Raw genomic sequence first — 15,761 nt, 5'->3', positions numbered from 1 at the left:
GAGCACGTGGGTCCTTAATTCATGCTTTATGATGCTGCGTGTGTGTCTGTCTAGCCTGTGAAGCTGGTTAGGGTGGATGAATGTGTTTTTGTGTTTGTAGAGTCTGCATGTGCATACTGGTATCTGAGGATTGCAACAGAGGGAGAGAGGGAGGCAGGGTTGGGAGAAATTCAAATAATTCTGGAGGTAGGAGGTTTAGGACATTTTTTTACCAAGCTGATACTCAAAGAGGTGTACTCTTATTGGGAGTAATGTCTGTCCTTTGGCTCGGGTACAGTGAAGGCTGCTTTGGAGAGTAAAGGTCTCAGTGGTGGAAACTTCACCCTACTTTCAAGACACACACCTCAGCCCATATCCCAGGTCCCATATTGCTCCACCTCGGAACAACGCTCCCCTCCCCGTCGGCTTGCCCCCTCCGGCACTGCAGTGTTCCCCAACCAGACCCCCATCTGAGACAAACGTTCCTCTCTCACTTCCCACTGGTGGCCAGCATATGGAAGCATCATGGAAAAATACTGCCAGCCTCCTCCCTAAGGCATGGGGCTGGGGGTGGGGGGGCCCTTCCTCCCTCCCTCTTCCCTCCACCGAGGTCTAAGAGCCAGAGGTCTTGAGCGTCTTTTCTCTAGTCACACCTCATGATAAGAACACATTTTATTAGAATAGTTATACATATCATATAAATATATTTGTTCAACTACTGGCAGGGGGAGGGCAATGGGGGGGAGCTCTTATTGCTGAGGGGGGACCTGGTGAGCGAGAGAGGGCTGGCAAGTGGGGACACCTGGGACCATTTGTTCCCCCATCCCTCAGAGAAGGCACAAGTACATTATTTCTTTCCATGTGAGGACCCTGGGGGATGGTGGTGGAGAGGGACAGGAGATAAAGTACAGAAAACCTCAAAAATAAAAAAGAAACCTCCAAACTTAATATCTAATGGTATGGAAAAGGCTGGGCTGGGGTACGGAAGGCAGCAGGGGAACAGGAGGAGGAACGAGAGAAGCTCAGAACCGGAAGAGACCTAAAGAAGTCATGATGTCAATGCAGGCCCCAGAGAAAACTCAGGTAAACAAACACAGACCCCGAACAAAAGGGGTGGGGGTGTGCCCCAGGAATTGGCTTTGGGGCATCAGAGAGTGTGAGTGTGTGAGTGTGTGTGGTGGTGGTGGTGGTGCAGTGGTTGGTGTGACTAACAGAAGCAACCGGGGCCAGGAGGGGGTGATTCCATTCCCCCTAGAGAAGGCCTCCTCCATCCTGGTTCCTCCAAAACCGTTTTCAGGGAGTAAAGTCAGCCACTACTTCCAAGAAGGAACTCCTGCCTGGACAGAAGAGCCAGCTGGGAGAGGATGATGTTGGGGAGCCTGGGATGAAACCACATGGGAGCGGTTGTCAGGCAACAGAATATCATGGAGCCGAGGGCGTTGGAAAAGAGGCATGAAACCGAAGTGTATGTCTATGCGTGAGTGTGTGCATGTGTGTAAGTGTGTGTCTGTGTGTGGACTGGGAGTGCGGGGTGGGGTCACTCAAAGGTGAAAGGGTCCTGGGTGCTGAAAAAGAAGTGTCCATCCATGTGGTCCTCCAGGGCATCCTTGTCACTCTCGGCTGGGAAGCGCTCCTTACAAATAGGACACTCCTTCCATGGCGGGGTGGCAGGGCCCCCAGTGCTGGCCTCTGTCAAGGGACCCACAGCAAAGCCACTAGAGAAAGACAGAGGGGAAAGGAGAGGGTCAACATGCTCTGCTGCCTTCTTGGCTTTCAGACCTCAGGGAGAGGGACCCACACACGTGGGCTTCCAGATGACCCTGTTCCTAATGTCCTCTCCAAGCCTCTCACAGTGTCCCTCTCCCCACAGCACTGGAAGCCTTAGCTTCCCGGCTCCCCCGAGCCCTCTTTTCTTTAGTCCCTGATGGTTGCTCTGGTACATAGCCCTTCCCCCAACCTCCTGCTCTCCTCCCTCCATCTCCGTCTGCTGCCTAATGAGGCTGAAAATGACTCTGACATCGTCCTTCATCTTCCTGCTCCAGCCTGGAAGGATGACAGCATCACCTCCTCCTTGCCCTGAGCCCATTCTCATATCCAGGCGAAGCTGGGGGCTGGATGATAAAACCTCTCTTGCCTCCCTGCCTTCCCCTCTTGACTTGCGGGGGGAAAAGGGAAGGCAGCGGGGGCACAATCTGATACCTGAATCCCCCACCCAAAGGACTGACCAGGGGAGTCAGAGAGGAGCGGCAGCATCTAAGGGGTGATCAGATGGATGCTGGACCCCAGTCTTCTCTCTGTTCCTGTCCCTGGGGGCCTTGGTCACCTCCCTTCAACCCCTGACAGAGCCTAGGCACTTACCTGGTGGCTGGGGAAAGGGTAGGGGCAGGAGAGAGGGGATGCAGGGCAATTTGGGCTCCACGGAAGATGGTGCTAGAACAACACAGAAGCCAGCGAAAGGCAGGGCCTCTGAGTGTGCACGTGCATTGACAGGATGGGGGAGGACTGCCTGAAGGCACCAATGATTTGGGGCGGTGGGTCACTGTGTCAACACAACTGCACCTCCTTTTCTTAGCTGGGGCCAAGAAGGGGGAGGGGTGGAAGGGCATGAGGACTGTTCATCTGGATGCCCTCTCCACGGGCATCCTCCCTGCTGTCTGCCCCCTTGAGCACTCACCTGGCCATGTCATAGAAGGCACTGCCCAGTTCTGGAAGTAGCAGGTTGGCCTCCTCACCCCCACTCTGCACAGCTGCCATCAGGACTGACTTCTCATCTTCAGCCTCCTGGGCACCAAAGGGATAGTGCTGAGTCTTGGGGTAGTGTCCCAAGACGGGGGGAGCAGAGTGCTGGGACAGGTAAGGGAAGAGCAGACTAGGCCGAGGTTGTTAACAGAGGGCTGTAGTAAGAGTGGGGCATGAGAAGCATGTTTTTTTTGTTTGTTTGTTAATTTATTTGGCTGTACTGGGTCTTAATCATGGCATGTGGGATGTAGTTCCCCAACCAGGGATGGAACATGGGCATTGGGAGCGAGCAATCTTAGCCACTGGACTGCCAGGGAAGTCCCAGGAGACACATTTGGATGCGGGCTGGTGCACAGGAAGAGAACGGGTATGTGAAGAGGGGGTGGCAGCAGTGAGCTATTGGGTCAGACTGGGTTTTGGGGTGGTGTCTACTGGGTGGCCTTAAAGACAGCCTGGGCCTGCCTCTTCTCCTCCAAAGAAAGCAGGAAGCTAAAGCTGCTCTGGAGGCTGGGCCACTTGGGATTGGGCCTACCCCTTGTCCCTGCCCCTGTTCAGTCTCTCCTCTCTGCTCACCGAGTCTGAGCTACTGTCCTCAGCTGGCCCTGAGAGTTGGGGAGCGATGGGGGCTGGCTGGCTGATGACCACCAGGGGAGAAGCCTCTCGTGGCCCCGGGCCAGGGGAGGAGCCCGCGTCTCCACTCTCACACAGCCCATAGGGTGGGAGCCTCATGTCTTCTGGAGACTCGTCCTCCTCTGAGTCTGTCAGAGCCGCTGGGCAGCCTGCAGGCGAGGGAGCAGGCAGAGAAGAAAGAGGGTTGTATCAGCTCTGGCTTCTCTGGAGGAGAAATATAGTTAATAAACTGGGGACCAGGGTCTGGGAAGGAAGAAGGCAAAACACGGAGGGCAAAGGCTGCTCCCAGGGAGGCACATGGTGTTTTCCCAACACGGGGAGGGAGAGCTGGGTCGGGGGGGTGGGTCACAAGACTGCGGGTGTACAGACTCAGCCCCACGGCGGCCTCCTCGTCTTCTGTGGCAGGGTCCTCACTCCACTTCTCATCGGCTACCTTCTCCAGGCGGGCCTCCAGCTTTCTCATGTACTCCAGCAGTTCCTGGAAGAGGGGAGAAGTGTGAGAGGCTGAGAAGGTATGAACCAGACAGCCCCACAGAGCCTTCCCCTGGTCCAGGGTGATCTCTGAGCTCCTCAGAATTTGATGCCTTCATCAAAGGGTGGGAGGGTTTAAGGCTGATTCCCACCCCCAACGCCCACCCTCTTCCCCCAGCAACCCTCCTCTGTCCTGCCAGGTGGGCTTCTAAGAGGAGCCATGGTCCCGTTTTTAGCCTCTGGGCCCTTCTTACTGATGTCCATCTCTAAGCCAAGAGATGACAAGAAGACACCAAGCTCCTAGCCCTCGGGCCCTCCACTCAGGCATCCAGGGGCTGGGTTCTGGGCTCTCACCTGCTTCTCCTCCTGTAGCTGCTCCTTTTCTTTCTGGAGCACACGCAGCGCTGAGCGCAGCTCTGTCAGCTCCCGCTTGCTCTCTGACAGCTGCACCTGGGGGGAAAGGGCCAGATGGAATCTGGAGACTAGAATGTGCCTCCTAGAACCTGGACACCACAACATGGAAACACGACTCTTCATGCCTTCGCTCCTCGCTTGCCCCGACACACAGGAGGCCTGACTCTCCTCCTCCGAGTGCCCCGTCTCAACCGCAGGAGACTCACCTGAGTCCTCGCCTCCACCTCCCAAGTGGGGACTGGGAGGACTGCCTCTGGACTGGGGTGCAGAGGCCTTGGTCAGAGAAGGGCCACCCTAGAATTCTCCTGAGTCATCCCCACTGGGCCCAGAATGTGTGCCAAGAGCAGAAAGGCACATGGCAGGCTTCCGACCAATGAGGGAGGGGAGGCCTGCAAGTGGAATGCTGCCCACCAGGGAAGTGAGTGCTCAGCGCTTCTGAGCCCACAGCCAAGGCTGTGGAAGGGGCGCTGATGCCCCGGGAGGCCCTCGCCTGGGGCTCGTGGGAGGCTGGGTGCCTCACCAGGCTAGAGTCCTTTTCCCGGGCCAGTTCAGTCTTGAAAACTTGGCTCTGAGTCTTCTCCTCCTGCACTGCCTTTTCCAGTCGAAGTATCTCTGCACTCAGCTTCAGGATCTTGTCCTTCTCCGCCTGGAGGTGCCGAAGAGGCAAACGGAGGGTAAGGGTAAGGGATGCCCTGGTAACAGCTCCACTCCTCACTGTGTCTCTTCTTTATTGGACTGAATGTTTTGGAGCCATTTAGAGACATCTTCCCTTCTTGCCTTCCCCATTCCCCAAAAGAAGGAAGGGCTCTGACAGCAAGGCGCCTTGCTGAGTAGGAATGGGTATCGTGCAGGGCTGGGGCCTAGGTTGGAACATGTATCTGAATCAAGATGTTAACAAAGGGAGGTGCTATGAAGATCAGGAACTGGACACTCCTTGCAAGGAGGGGCCATACTGGGACAGTGAAATACCTCCCTCATGGGCCCTCCCCACCCCTAAGTCCATGAAGGTTCTCACCCTTGTTTCTCTCCCCCCAGGGGATCTGACCACACTGAGGTGGGGGCGGTAGTGTCCAGGAGCCTGCAGATCCCCCATCCCACTACCTCCACACTCTGCAGCAGCCCTGCCCGCTCCTTGCTCCACTGGCTTTTTTCTTCCTTCAAGTGCAGACTGAGCTCGGCCAGCCTGCCGTTGACTCCGGCCACCTCCAGACGGCTGCGGTGCAGCTCGGCTATGGTGCGGTCCCGGGCTCCCGCTGCGCTGGCCAACTCCTCCCCAAGAAGGGCAGCTTTCTGCTGGCTCGAGGCTGCAAGCTCCTGGGCCCCTCGAAGCTGCTCCTTCAGGGGCTCCAGCTCAGCCTCGGGAGAAAGGAGGAGATGGAATCAGGGCTCCCAGGAGTCATCTGTTGAGCCAGGAAGACAACTGGGTTCCTTCCTCTCCCCCGTGGCATCAGGATCTCAGGACTGGGCTCTTTAGTCTTGAGCCATGCCTTTCCCCCAATTTGTTTACAACCTGCCCTGGAACGTTCGCTACTTCCTGTTGCCCAGGGGCTTCACTCACCACCCGCTGCTGGGCCTGGCCAAGGGTGTCCTTCATCTGGGCCACCTTGTCCTTCAGTCGCTGGGCCTGAGCACTCTGCTCCTCCTGCCGGCCCTTGGCCTCCTGCAGCTCCAAATTCAAGCGGCGGTTCTCCTGCTGTGCCATCTGGAGCTCAGCCTGGAGGAGGTGGAGAGGAGGTAAGGAAAGGGAATATATATTTGGGGTGACCGGGCAGATGGACCTCTGTGATGAGAAAAGCCAAGGTTCCACTCCTCAGATTTAACACAAACTCAAGCCTTCAGCCCTGGCCAGCCCTTCCTGGGTTCGCAGCACAAAACAACTCAATCCTGAACGTCCCATCTCCAGTGGCACAGCCTGGGGTTGTCTTATGTGAATCTAGGCATCCCATGCCTCATGTCTGCTCCCCTTTCAGACCGAAACTCAACTTGGATGTCATGTAGGCTCTTACACTCGCCATATTCTTCCTCCCACTCCACCCCCATCCTTGCCACTCTTGTTTCTGTCCATGGTACTACTTCCCAAGTCATTGAGACTGGACACCTTGGTGCCATGTGTGGTTCTGTTCTCTTCCTAGCAGCCCATAGGAAGGATGCTTCTCTATCCTTCACCTTGTTCACAGCCATTTTCCCTTTTCTGCTGTCACCATGACAATGACCACATTAGCTCAGGCTCTGGTCATTTGGATCACTGAATAATCTCACAAGGCAATCAGATTCATAGTCTTCTTTTTTCTAGCCATGCCATGCAGCTTGTAGGATCTTAGTTTCCTGATCAGGGACTGAACCCAGGCCCTCAGCGATGAAAGTGCATACTCCTAACCATTGGACTGCCAAGGGATTCCCAGATTAATAGTCTCTAAGAACATTCTTTAAGTACAACATATCCTCTACTTAAAATATCATCAATGCCTCTCACTGCTTATAGAATAAAGACTAAATTCAAGAACCTCTCCAATTTGACTTAGGTCTTACTTCAAACTGTTTACCCACACATTCAACTGCCCTGTGTATTCTCAACTCTAAGCCTTTGCTCATGTCTTCCTCTGTTCCTAGAATGGCCTCCCTCTCATCTCTGTCCATTCAAATTCTACCTACTCTTCACTGCTAAGCAAGTGGTTTTCAGACCATCTCCCACAGAAGCCTAGGGTTCTGATGAAGCCATTTGGAAGCTTAAATATTTGATTTCAGTTTCTTCCAAATTATGAAAAATTATGTTGGAAAACAATGCATAGACTCACATGTTAGCACACTGGAGATCCCCAAGCACTGACATGTGCTTCCAGGTTAATTCATTTTTGTGAAAACCTCTTAATAAAGTTTCAACTGTATTTTCTATTGACCTGAAGAGTGAACTGAGATTGCAAGGCAGAAGCTTAAAAATGATCACTTGTACTGGTCTGTATGTGAGACTCAAGGTGTACTCAATACTGTATAACCACCACGATACTTAAACAGGTGAGCTGCTGAGGCCAACAAAACAGTCATCCACAACCTCCAATTTCAAAGTTTGGTATCCACCAAAATTATCTAATTGCTTTCATCATTTAATAAGGAAATGTTATACACCTGAATTTACAGACGTAAGTTTACAGTAAAACAACGGATGGACAACTGAAAAGGCAAACCAGCTTGGAGCCCTTACCTCGCTTTCCTCCTTGTCTGTCTGCACTTCCTTCAGCTGCCCAAGCAGCTTCTCTTGTTCCCGAGTCAGGGCCTTCACCGTGTCTCTAACCCTGTGAGTGGTGGACACAATGTCAGGTGACTCATCAGTTTCCAGAGAAAGAACAAAGACTCAGACTTTGTCATTAGCTCTTCTGCTGGGGCTTGTCTAGCCCAGAGCTCCACCTCTCTGGGACACCCAAATTCCCAACACAAAATAATCCAGGTCTAAGCCCCAAGTATCCGAGATTGCTGGCTTTAGAGCACAGTCTAGGAATAGACAGTTGTTCTTTCCCCTCTGTGTATCACTTTGAGGGAAGCTCTGTTGATGACTTCCTAGTTGTTTGCACTCAATTGAGACTGGAATCCACTTTTTCGTAGACAGGGGCCAGTCATCATTAATGATAAACTTTTGATTTAGGTCAGAAGTCAGCAGGTGTTTTCTGTAAAGGGCCTGAGAGTAAGTATTTTAGGTTCTACAGGCTGTGTGGACTCTGTGGCAACCTCTCAACTCTGCCACGGGAGTGTGGAAAAAGCCAGACACTATGTAAATGAATGAGCCTGGCTGTCTCAATAAAATTTTACTTATGAAAACTGAAATCTGAATTTCATCTGATTTTCACATGTCACATAATATAACTCTTCTTTTGTTATTCAACCATTAAAAATTGTCAAAACCCTTCTTGGTTTTGTGGCCTATACAAAACCACGTGGTAGTCTGGATTTGGCATGTGGGCCACAGTTTGCTGACCCCTGGTCTAGACGGTCCCTGATCTTTTCCAGATGCTTGGTTTGATCCCAACGTTTCTATTCCATGATTTAGAATCTAGACATTTAGTATCTCCCTGGGGCAAGACTAACACATCCTAGACTGAAGAGGCCTTAGGGGCCAACTCACTTTTTACTCTGGGTCTTGGATAGCATGCTGCTTTTCTCCAAAGAGTTTTTAAAAAGATATTAAATCTACCAGCACTGAATGAAGGAAACTTAATTATGTCATTTGATGAAAGAAGTGTTTCTCCCGGTGAAAATCTGAAGGAGAGGCAAGGGAGGTGGCCAATATTTGTGCTATCTGGTAGAGAGAATAGTTGTCTAGCAGAAGATAGAAATTTATTCTATGTGGCTCCAGAGGTCTAAACCAGGACCAATCAGGAAAGCTATAGGAGAGTAAATATGACACAAGAGATAAAACAAATGACAGCTTTGTGATAAAGAGGCCACCTTCTGAGGCAGTGATCTTCCCTCACATACCCTCTTAAATACATTACATTTCTCCCAATGCTAAGATTCTGATTTGTACCTGTTTTCAGGGCAAAGATCCCATAACATTTCGGGATCACCAGTTCTAACATTTCCTAATACTGAGAACAGAGTCTAATCTTAGGCTTTGCTGAAGTAAAATCTGAAATCCATCCTCTCTTATCTTGCCTGGAACATTCTATCCATTCCGTTCTTCCAAATCCTGCACTCCTAGCTCCTGCTTCACCTTTGCTGCACAATAAATACTAATGATTATTTCCAAAGGTAAGGAATACAGAATAGGTTAGGAAAGATGGAAGAGAGCTTGGCAGACAGAGATAGCTTAGGAATTGGAATACCCTGAGTGGGGCTGAGAAGGGAAAGAGAAACCGGCAGGCAGGTCTTGCCTGCCTGACACAGGAGGCTGAGGCTCGAGGGTCCAGGAAGCGAAGGGAAGTGATGGGGGTGGAAGGGGTCCCCTCACCTGTCCAGCTCTACCTCCTTCATCAGCACTTTCTCACTGATGGTCTGGATGTCATCTTCCAGCTCCAGGATGCGGGCCACATGGTCTCCCTGTTGTCGGCTCAGGATGTCCCTCTCTTCTGTGAGCTCCCCGTGGGACCGGGAAAGCCCCTGGGATTAAGGTTCCCCAAGAAGAAGAGAGAAGCTGAGACTCACCTTGCAATGCGTGGACTAAAGGCTTAGAAGGAGAATTCCTAAGTTTGACTATCTACTCTTCTACCCGGTCACCTTCCTTGAAGAAGAAACTGTAAGGGAACATCCCCTTCCAGTGAAGATGGCCACCTCCACCCTATCTCAGCACTCCTCTGACTCAGAGAACTGAGTCTCACTACCAGTTTGGGACAAGTCTCCCATCACAGCCAGTTTACTACTACTTCTGACCCCTTCAGCCTGTATCTTTAATGCCAGAACCATCTTAAGAGCCCACTAACATCTCCCTTTCACTGTCTTCATTTTACTGGGTTTAGATTTTGGACCCCAGATGGGCAGCCAGGACCTTCCCCCCACCGGCCCAACTCTCACCTTATACTGTTCTGCCAGCTCCGCATGCTCCTGCCTGGCTGCGGCCAGAGCCTTCTCAAGCTCCTGCACTTGGCTCTTCAGCTCTGTCACCTGCCCCTCCAGCTGTAGCTTCAGCTGCATCAGGTCATTCCTCTCTTGCTGGCTCTCATCCAGCTGGTTCTACGGGGGACAGGATGAGAAGCTGGGTTCTGCCTGTGAAGCGCCCATTCCAAGGTCCTGTCCCCACCACTCTGCAGATGGTGTCAGGGTGGGGAAGTTACAACAGCACAGGCTATTAAGGGGAGAGTCAGGGAGGCCTGGTGTGCTACCAAATCCTGCCCATCGCCCATCACACACGGGCTCCCCAAACTCTTAACTGCCCACTCCTCTTCTCTTTCCTCCCTGAGGCCTTGCCCCTTCTTTGCCCACCAATAGCAGGAACTCCTCACCTGGCAGAAGTCTTTCTCAATCCACACAGACAAAAGGGATGGCTCCCCTAATTTTACCCCATTTATTCTGGAGTCAGACAGATGTGCGTTTAAATCTCCAGTACGTTTTTTTTTTCACTAGCTAGGTGACTCTTAACAAAGTGCTTAATTTCTCTGAGTCTCTCTCCTCATCTGTCATGTGATCCCCTAGCCTGGATTGCTGGAAGGTTTAAATGAGAAAAATGAATGTAAAAACAGCAACTGGGTAGGAGTTCACCCACCGCTGACTTATGTAAGATATGAGCATCTTCTTCCCATCCTTCTGGTGATTCCGTAAGTTTAGACGGTTCCAGAGGGCAGGAGTTTGTGTAAATCACAAACTACTCATTTCCACCTTCTGAGCCTTCCTCAGGCCTGTCCTCTTGTCGGGGGCATGGACGTCCTCCCCACCAGGCCCTCTTTCCCCTTCCTTCAGGAAGTCTTCCTTGCTAACATCTGCCTCCTCTCCCTAATCCTTCTCTATTTGGTCCAATAGAAAAATAATACAAGCTACATATATAACTTAAAATTTTCTAGTAGACGCTTAAGGAAAATAATAAGAAACAGGTGGAATTCATTCATCTAATCCAGTCGATCAAAATGTTACCATTTCAACATGGAATTGATATAAACCATTACTGAGATCTTTTACATTCTTTTTTTAATATAGGTCTTCAAAAACCAGTGTGTATTTTATCCATACAGAACATCTCAGTTTAGACCAGTCATATTTCAAGTGCTGAAGGGCCACACATGGGTAGCTGCTCCACCGGTCTGGGGCCCTACCGATCTGCTCTCCCTCCTCACTCATCCTGCAAGTGGGTCTCATCCTTCCCTCCCTCGGAATGTTCCTTCCCCAAGGGGCCTCCCTCCACCCTCTGCATCTTCCTCTAGAGCCCAGGGAAGGATGCAGCCCCAGGAGAAGGAGGTTCAAAAAGTTCTTAGGAAATACTGAGTGATGCTGGCCTGTGGGTGGTCTGCTCTCCTATCCTACGTGTGTGTGACTGTGTTGGACTGAGACTTTCCTGTAGGCAAGGCTTTGTGTACCCCCCAATGAGGTCTGCAGCTGAGGCTACAGCCAGGGCGGGGTGAAGCGGGAGGGGGCGCCCCCGCCCAGAACAGCCCTGCTGCTCTGTTCTCACCTGCAGCACAGTTGCCTTGGGGACAACCAGCAGGATGTCAGAGCCACCATCGGTCTCCTCCAGGGTCACCAGTTCATCCATGGGCCGTGGCTCTCGGAACTGGAAAGGGGGGCTCTGCCCACACACCCGGCCCTGGCGGTTCACATAGCGAAACTGGTAGAGCTGGGCTCCGGGTTTGGGCAGGTAGCTGGCTGTGGGGAAAAGTACAGACCCCGGACCCCAATATGATGCCAGGCCCTCAGGTGCTCAGCAGACCCTCTTCCCCTTGGTGTGTCTTATTATCCACTGTCTTTGGCTCCAGTCTCTTGCTCCCTGTTCTATAGACTGTTTTCTCTCCTCTCCATCTCCCACAGGCTATTTCTGATCCCTGGGATACTCTTTCCTTCCTTTCTGCCTAGCCCTCTTTCCTCTTTTGCCCAAACCTACCCTCCTTAATAACAACAACAACAAGAACAACAATGCTGTTGTTGTTTAGTTGCTAAGTCATGTCTGACTCTTTTGCGACCCCATGAACCATAGTCTGCCAGGCTCCTCTCTCCATGGGATATCCCAAGCAACAGTACTGGAGTGGCTTGCTGTTTCCTCCTCTAGGGGATATTCCCGACCCAGGGATTGAACCCAGATCTCCTCCATTGGCAGGTGATTCTTTACCACTGAGCCACTAGGGAAACCTAGTAACAATGCTAGTTATCATTTTTTTGAGTACCCATTATGTGCCAGGCACTGTATTAACAGCTTTATCTGTATCATTTTAAATCTTCATATTGTTCCTGTAAGCCAGGCATCCCCTTTTACTGTTAAGATAATAGACACAGAAAGGGTAAGTAATTTGCCCAAGGTCAAACAGCTTATAAGTATTAGAGCTGAGATTTGAAGCTTTCAGAATCTAATGAGCATCTTCTTGTTAATATATGAAGCCACTTTTCCCTCTTCCCTACCTCCTAATTCCACAGGAGGAGCTCCCTCCTTTTTTTTCAGGAGGCAGGGCTATTGGCCCTTTATTGTTCCCATGATTCTATTAATATATCTGGTGAGCCCATTACCCACTTCCAAACTCCATCCCTTTGACCCCTCCCTCCCGATTTCCCCTCTTCCCTGTACCTTGGAACTGGACGCTGGCATGGATGGGAGAACCATCAGTAACACTTTCAGGCACCAAAGACCACACAAATGTGTGGTAATCCCGGACAGAGGCAGCCTCCACCTGTCAGAGCCCACAGTGGGAGAGGGATGTAGTGAGGCACCTCCCAGGTCCAGATGGTGCAAAGGGCTGAGGGGCTGAGCGGGGGGCGGGCAGGATGGTGTGGCTGTGGCAAGGATGCTGAGAGACAGGGAAAATGGAGGGATGCTAATGTGTCAGGAGAGAGCAAGGTTAAGATAGGGAGGAGGTGGGCTTTGCTTGCACAGATGGCCTTTGCCATTTCTGACATCCTTTCCCCTTCTTCCTCATCATTATGAGGTTGAGGATCCAGAAACCAAGTCGTTCCCCTTATTCCACACCACTCATGGCCCATAAACCTGAGCCCGAAGGGGACCTAGGGATACCTTGAAGATGCCAATCCAGTCGCTGGCACTGGGAATGGTGCCTGGCGGGAGTGTGTAGTGACATTCCACCTTGGTGTTGGGAATGTAGGTCCGGGCTACATTCAGAAAGTTGACTCCACCCCGGGATGGTGCCCGGCTTAGTGATGACTCTTCCATTCTGGTCTCGAGCTATCTGCCCTCCTGTGAAACAAAGATTTAATATCCTAAAAAGTCTCTCCCCTCTACCTCTCTGCCCCACAACTCTGTCCCTACCCACCCACAGCCTCTGCCCCTGTAGATGAAGGTGGATCTGGTTTCCAACCCCTGTGAGTTACAGGACTCTTTAAAGGTATCAATCTTTGCTTCTAGGGCATAGGTCTGGCCTTTGCTGTTGGTACACATCTTGTATCACACTGCACCCTCTGAGTCATAGACTTTTCCTAGAATTAAGATCTAATTTCTGCTCCCTTTTCACAGCCCACTGACCAAGCCTCAGTACCCTAGACTCTGCTTCCTTCAGTTAGTCCTTCCTTTTCCATCTCTTAATAGCCTTGAATATTCCAAATTCTCCAGCCTCCATCTCCTCACCCCATCCCTCACATCTTCTGGCTCTTAGATTCAACTTCCAGCTGAGGCGGGGGGGGCCCCCTCATCCTGAGCATGTCTCCTTGCTCACTCCAGCTGTATCCAGAAATGACTTGTGACACCTGAAAACAGCAACCATCTCTGAAAGTAACAATCAGTCTTTGGAGCTGGAATGTGGCTGACCAATCCTGAAGCCTGTGAACTCTCACCCTTTCTTCTCATCTCTTGGCTGTCTCATGCCATGAATAATAATAATAATAATAATAGCCTGTACTCTCATCCAAGAGACAAAGGGAAAGGAAATACAGGTTCTCTCCCTCAATTATTACTCCAGAAAGTAAAGAATTCTGGAGGCGGCTGCTTCAAGGGTGAGGTGGAACACTCAGCAGGAACGTGGTGCTGTGGGGAGATGGAATGTGGGGGCCTGGAGCCAGAAAAGCCCCACCCCCAGTAGGGACAGCCTCGAAGTGTGGGGCCTTGAGATGGGGAAATGTGCACATAATGTTGTGAGGAGGAGAAACAGTTCAAAAAGAACCTCACATTCTTCTCTTCAGGTCTCGAGCAGGGCTTGAAACCTACTGGTTTGACTGTTAACCCATCTCCAGTTTTCCCCTTCCCCCTCATTTTCTCTGTTCCCCTTAGCCTCAATTCTAAATGTCTGAACCCTTCCATCTTCTTGGACTGGTAGTTGGAGGCATGCTATAGGATGGGATTAAGAAGAAAAGGTGTTCTAAGTTGGGTGAGGAGAGTTCACTGGAAAATCTGAGGGTAGAGTGAGGAAAGGTAACAATAATCAAGAGAATTCTGCGCGGAGGACTGTGAGATGGCCCTCGTCAACTCTCATCTCCAGCCCACTGAACTCAGTCCTGTGTCAACCACAATGATGGGCGTCCAACCAACCACAGCCACTAGTCATGTGCACACCCTCAAACATCACAAACCCACACCAGGCTTAAGTCAGGTGGGCAGGGACTTTAAAAGGGGACAGAAACTCAGTAGAGAAAGGAAGATGGGCCAGCTCTATAAAAAGGAGCTACTTCTCCCTCCAAACTTGAGACTTAATTGACAACAAGAGGCGTCTCTTTATTTTCATCTCTGAAAAATCCCTAATGGAAACTAGTCTATGTTTTTTCCCCTTCAATACAATTCTGGCTTTCTTAAAAGGGGCTGAACTGTTCTCAAAGACATTGTCCTGTGCACCCAGGACAATATTCCCCACAAAATTCATAACAGCTGGAAATATCCCCCAGGTTTGAAAGAGAGTTATGGGCACCCAAGCTGTGTACGTGTAGCCGGATTCAGGTGTTTGCATGGGGGAGTGGTGTCCCCATCCCCCCACCACGCTGTAGGGCTCTAGAGTTCTTTGACATTCTACATCTTGGAAGGCTTCCCTCCCCACGGATCCAGCGTAGTGAAGGCCTTTGGACTGGTCGGGGGGAACGGCGTAGGGGGTAAGGGGAAAGGGAAGGTTTGTGGGGCCAAGTCTTGCTGGGCCGAGAACGAGCAGATTTCAGCCTCCCTCGAGTTCCCTTAAGCGTATCAAGCTTTATAGAGAAGGATTGAGAGGGAGGCAAGAACCGTCAGAGGGAACCCCCGTGATCAGGCCCCCCATGAGACCAAGAACTCCCGAAACAGTGGGGATGGCTTCTCCAGTACGGAAAGTGTTAACGCTCAAACGCTCCTGCTCCCCCTTCTACGGTTCCCTTAGATGATCCTTTCACAGATTGGAAAGTGGGGTGACCCCCCATAAGATCGCCCCCAAATTAGGCCAAGTTTTCTTACCCCACAGACGGATCAGCTGTTCCCTCACCTTTCACCAACAACAAAAACAGCACTCGGACTCCGAGTGGGAGGGAGATGGGTGGGCGCGAGTGCTTCTGGGGTTTGTGGTTCCCCTGTGCATTTTTTCCTACTGAAGCGGCGCAGAACCGGGACTACATATCCCAGGAGGCTGTGCGCAAGGAGGGCGGAGTAGAGGGCGGCCGTGGTGGCTGCCTTACCGCTGCATCCTGGGAGGCGTAGTTCTCACTTCCACTGCAGCCAACGAGGGTGTGGCCACCAAAGGACTTCAAGGCCCAAGATGCCTTGGGAGGGGGCAGGCTATATTAGTGGCGACTGCTAGTTGGTAACGTGCGTGTTTAGGGGGTGGGGAGGAGTTACGGCTCTAACGCTCCTGGTATGATACTTTAGAGCCGGCCGAAGCATTCGGGTATGCCCTGTTGTTTACTTTTATTTCCTCTCTCATTTACCTTTAACACAACATGTGAGATAGGAAGTTTTGTTATCAACTCTCTATAGATGAAGAAGCCAAAGCCCAGAATGGTTACGGAAC

General features: G+C 51.3%; 1 protein-coding gene across 1 annotated transcript; it reads right to left on the bottom strand.

The window, feature by feature from the left end:
* Nucleotides 1–633: 633 nt before the first annotated feature.
* Nucleotides 634–15,339, bottom strand: CALCOCO1 (calcium binding and coiled-coil domain 1). The gene is made up of 15 exons (XM_043882334.1): nt 15,212–15,339; nt 12,866–13,045; nt 12,422–12,524; nt 11,321–11,511; nt 9,733–9,891; nt 9,173–9,321; nt 7,433–7,523; nt 5,792–5,947; nt 5,335–5,589; nt 4,754–4,879; nt 4,174–4,269; nt 3,718–3,826; nt 3,292–3,497; nt 2,654–2,760; nt 634–1,694 (listed from the first exon to the last, which is right to left on the bottom strand). The coding sequence occupies exons 2-15, from the start codon at nt 13,019–13,021 to the stop codon at nt 1,517–1,519; spliced, it is 2,082 nt and encodes a 693-aa protein (XP_043738269.1). The 5' UTR covers nt 13,022–13,045; nt 15,212–15,339; the 3' UTR covers nt 634–1,516.
* Nucleotides 15,340–15,761: the final 422 nt, after the last annotated feature.

The sequence above is a fragment of the Cervus elaphus genome, chromosome 3, assembly GCF_910594005.1.
Source record: "Cervus elaphus chromosome 3, mCerEla1.1, whole genome shotgun sequence".
In the NCBI taxonomy this organism is placed as follows: Eukaryota; Metazoa; Chordata; class Mammalia; order Artiodactyla; family Cervidae; genus Cervus; species Cervus elaphus.
Note: the sequence above shows the minus strand (reverse complement) of the source record. Positions and strands in the feature narration are given on the sequence as shown.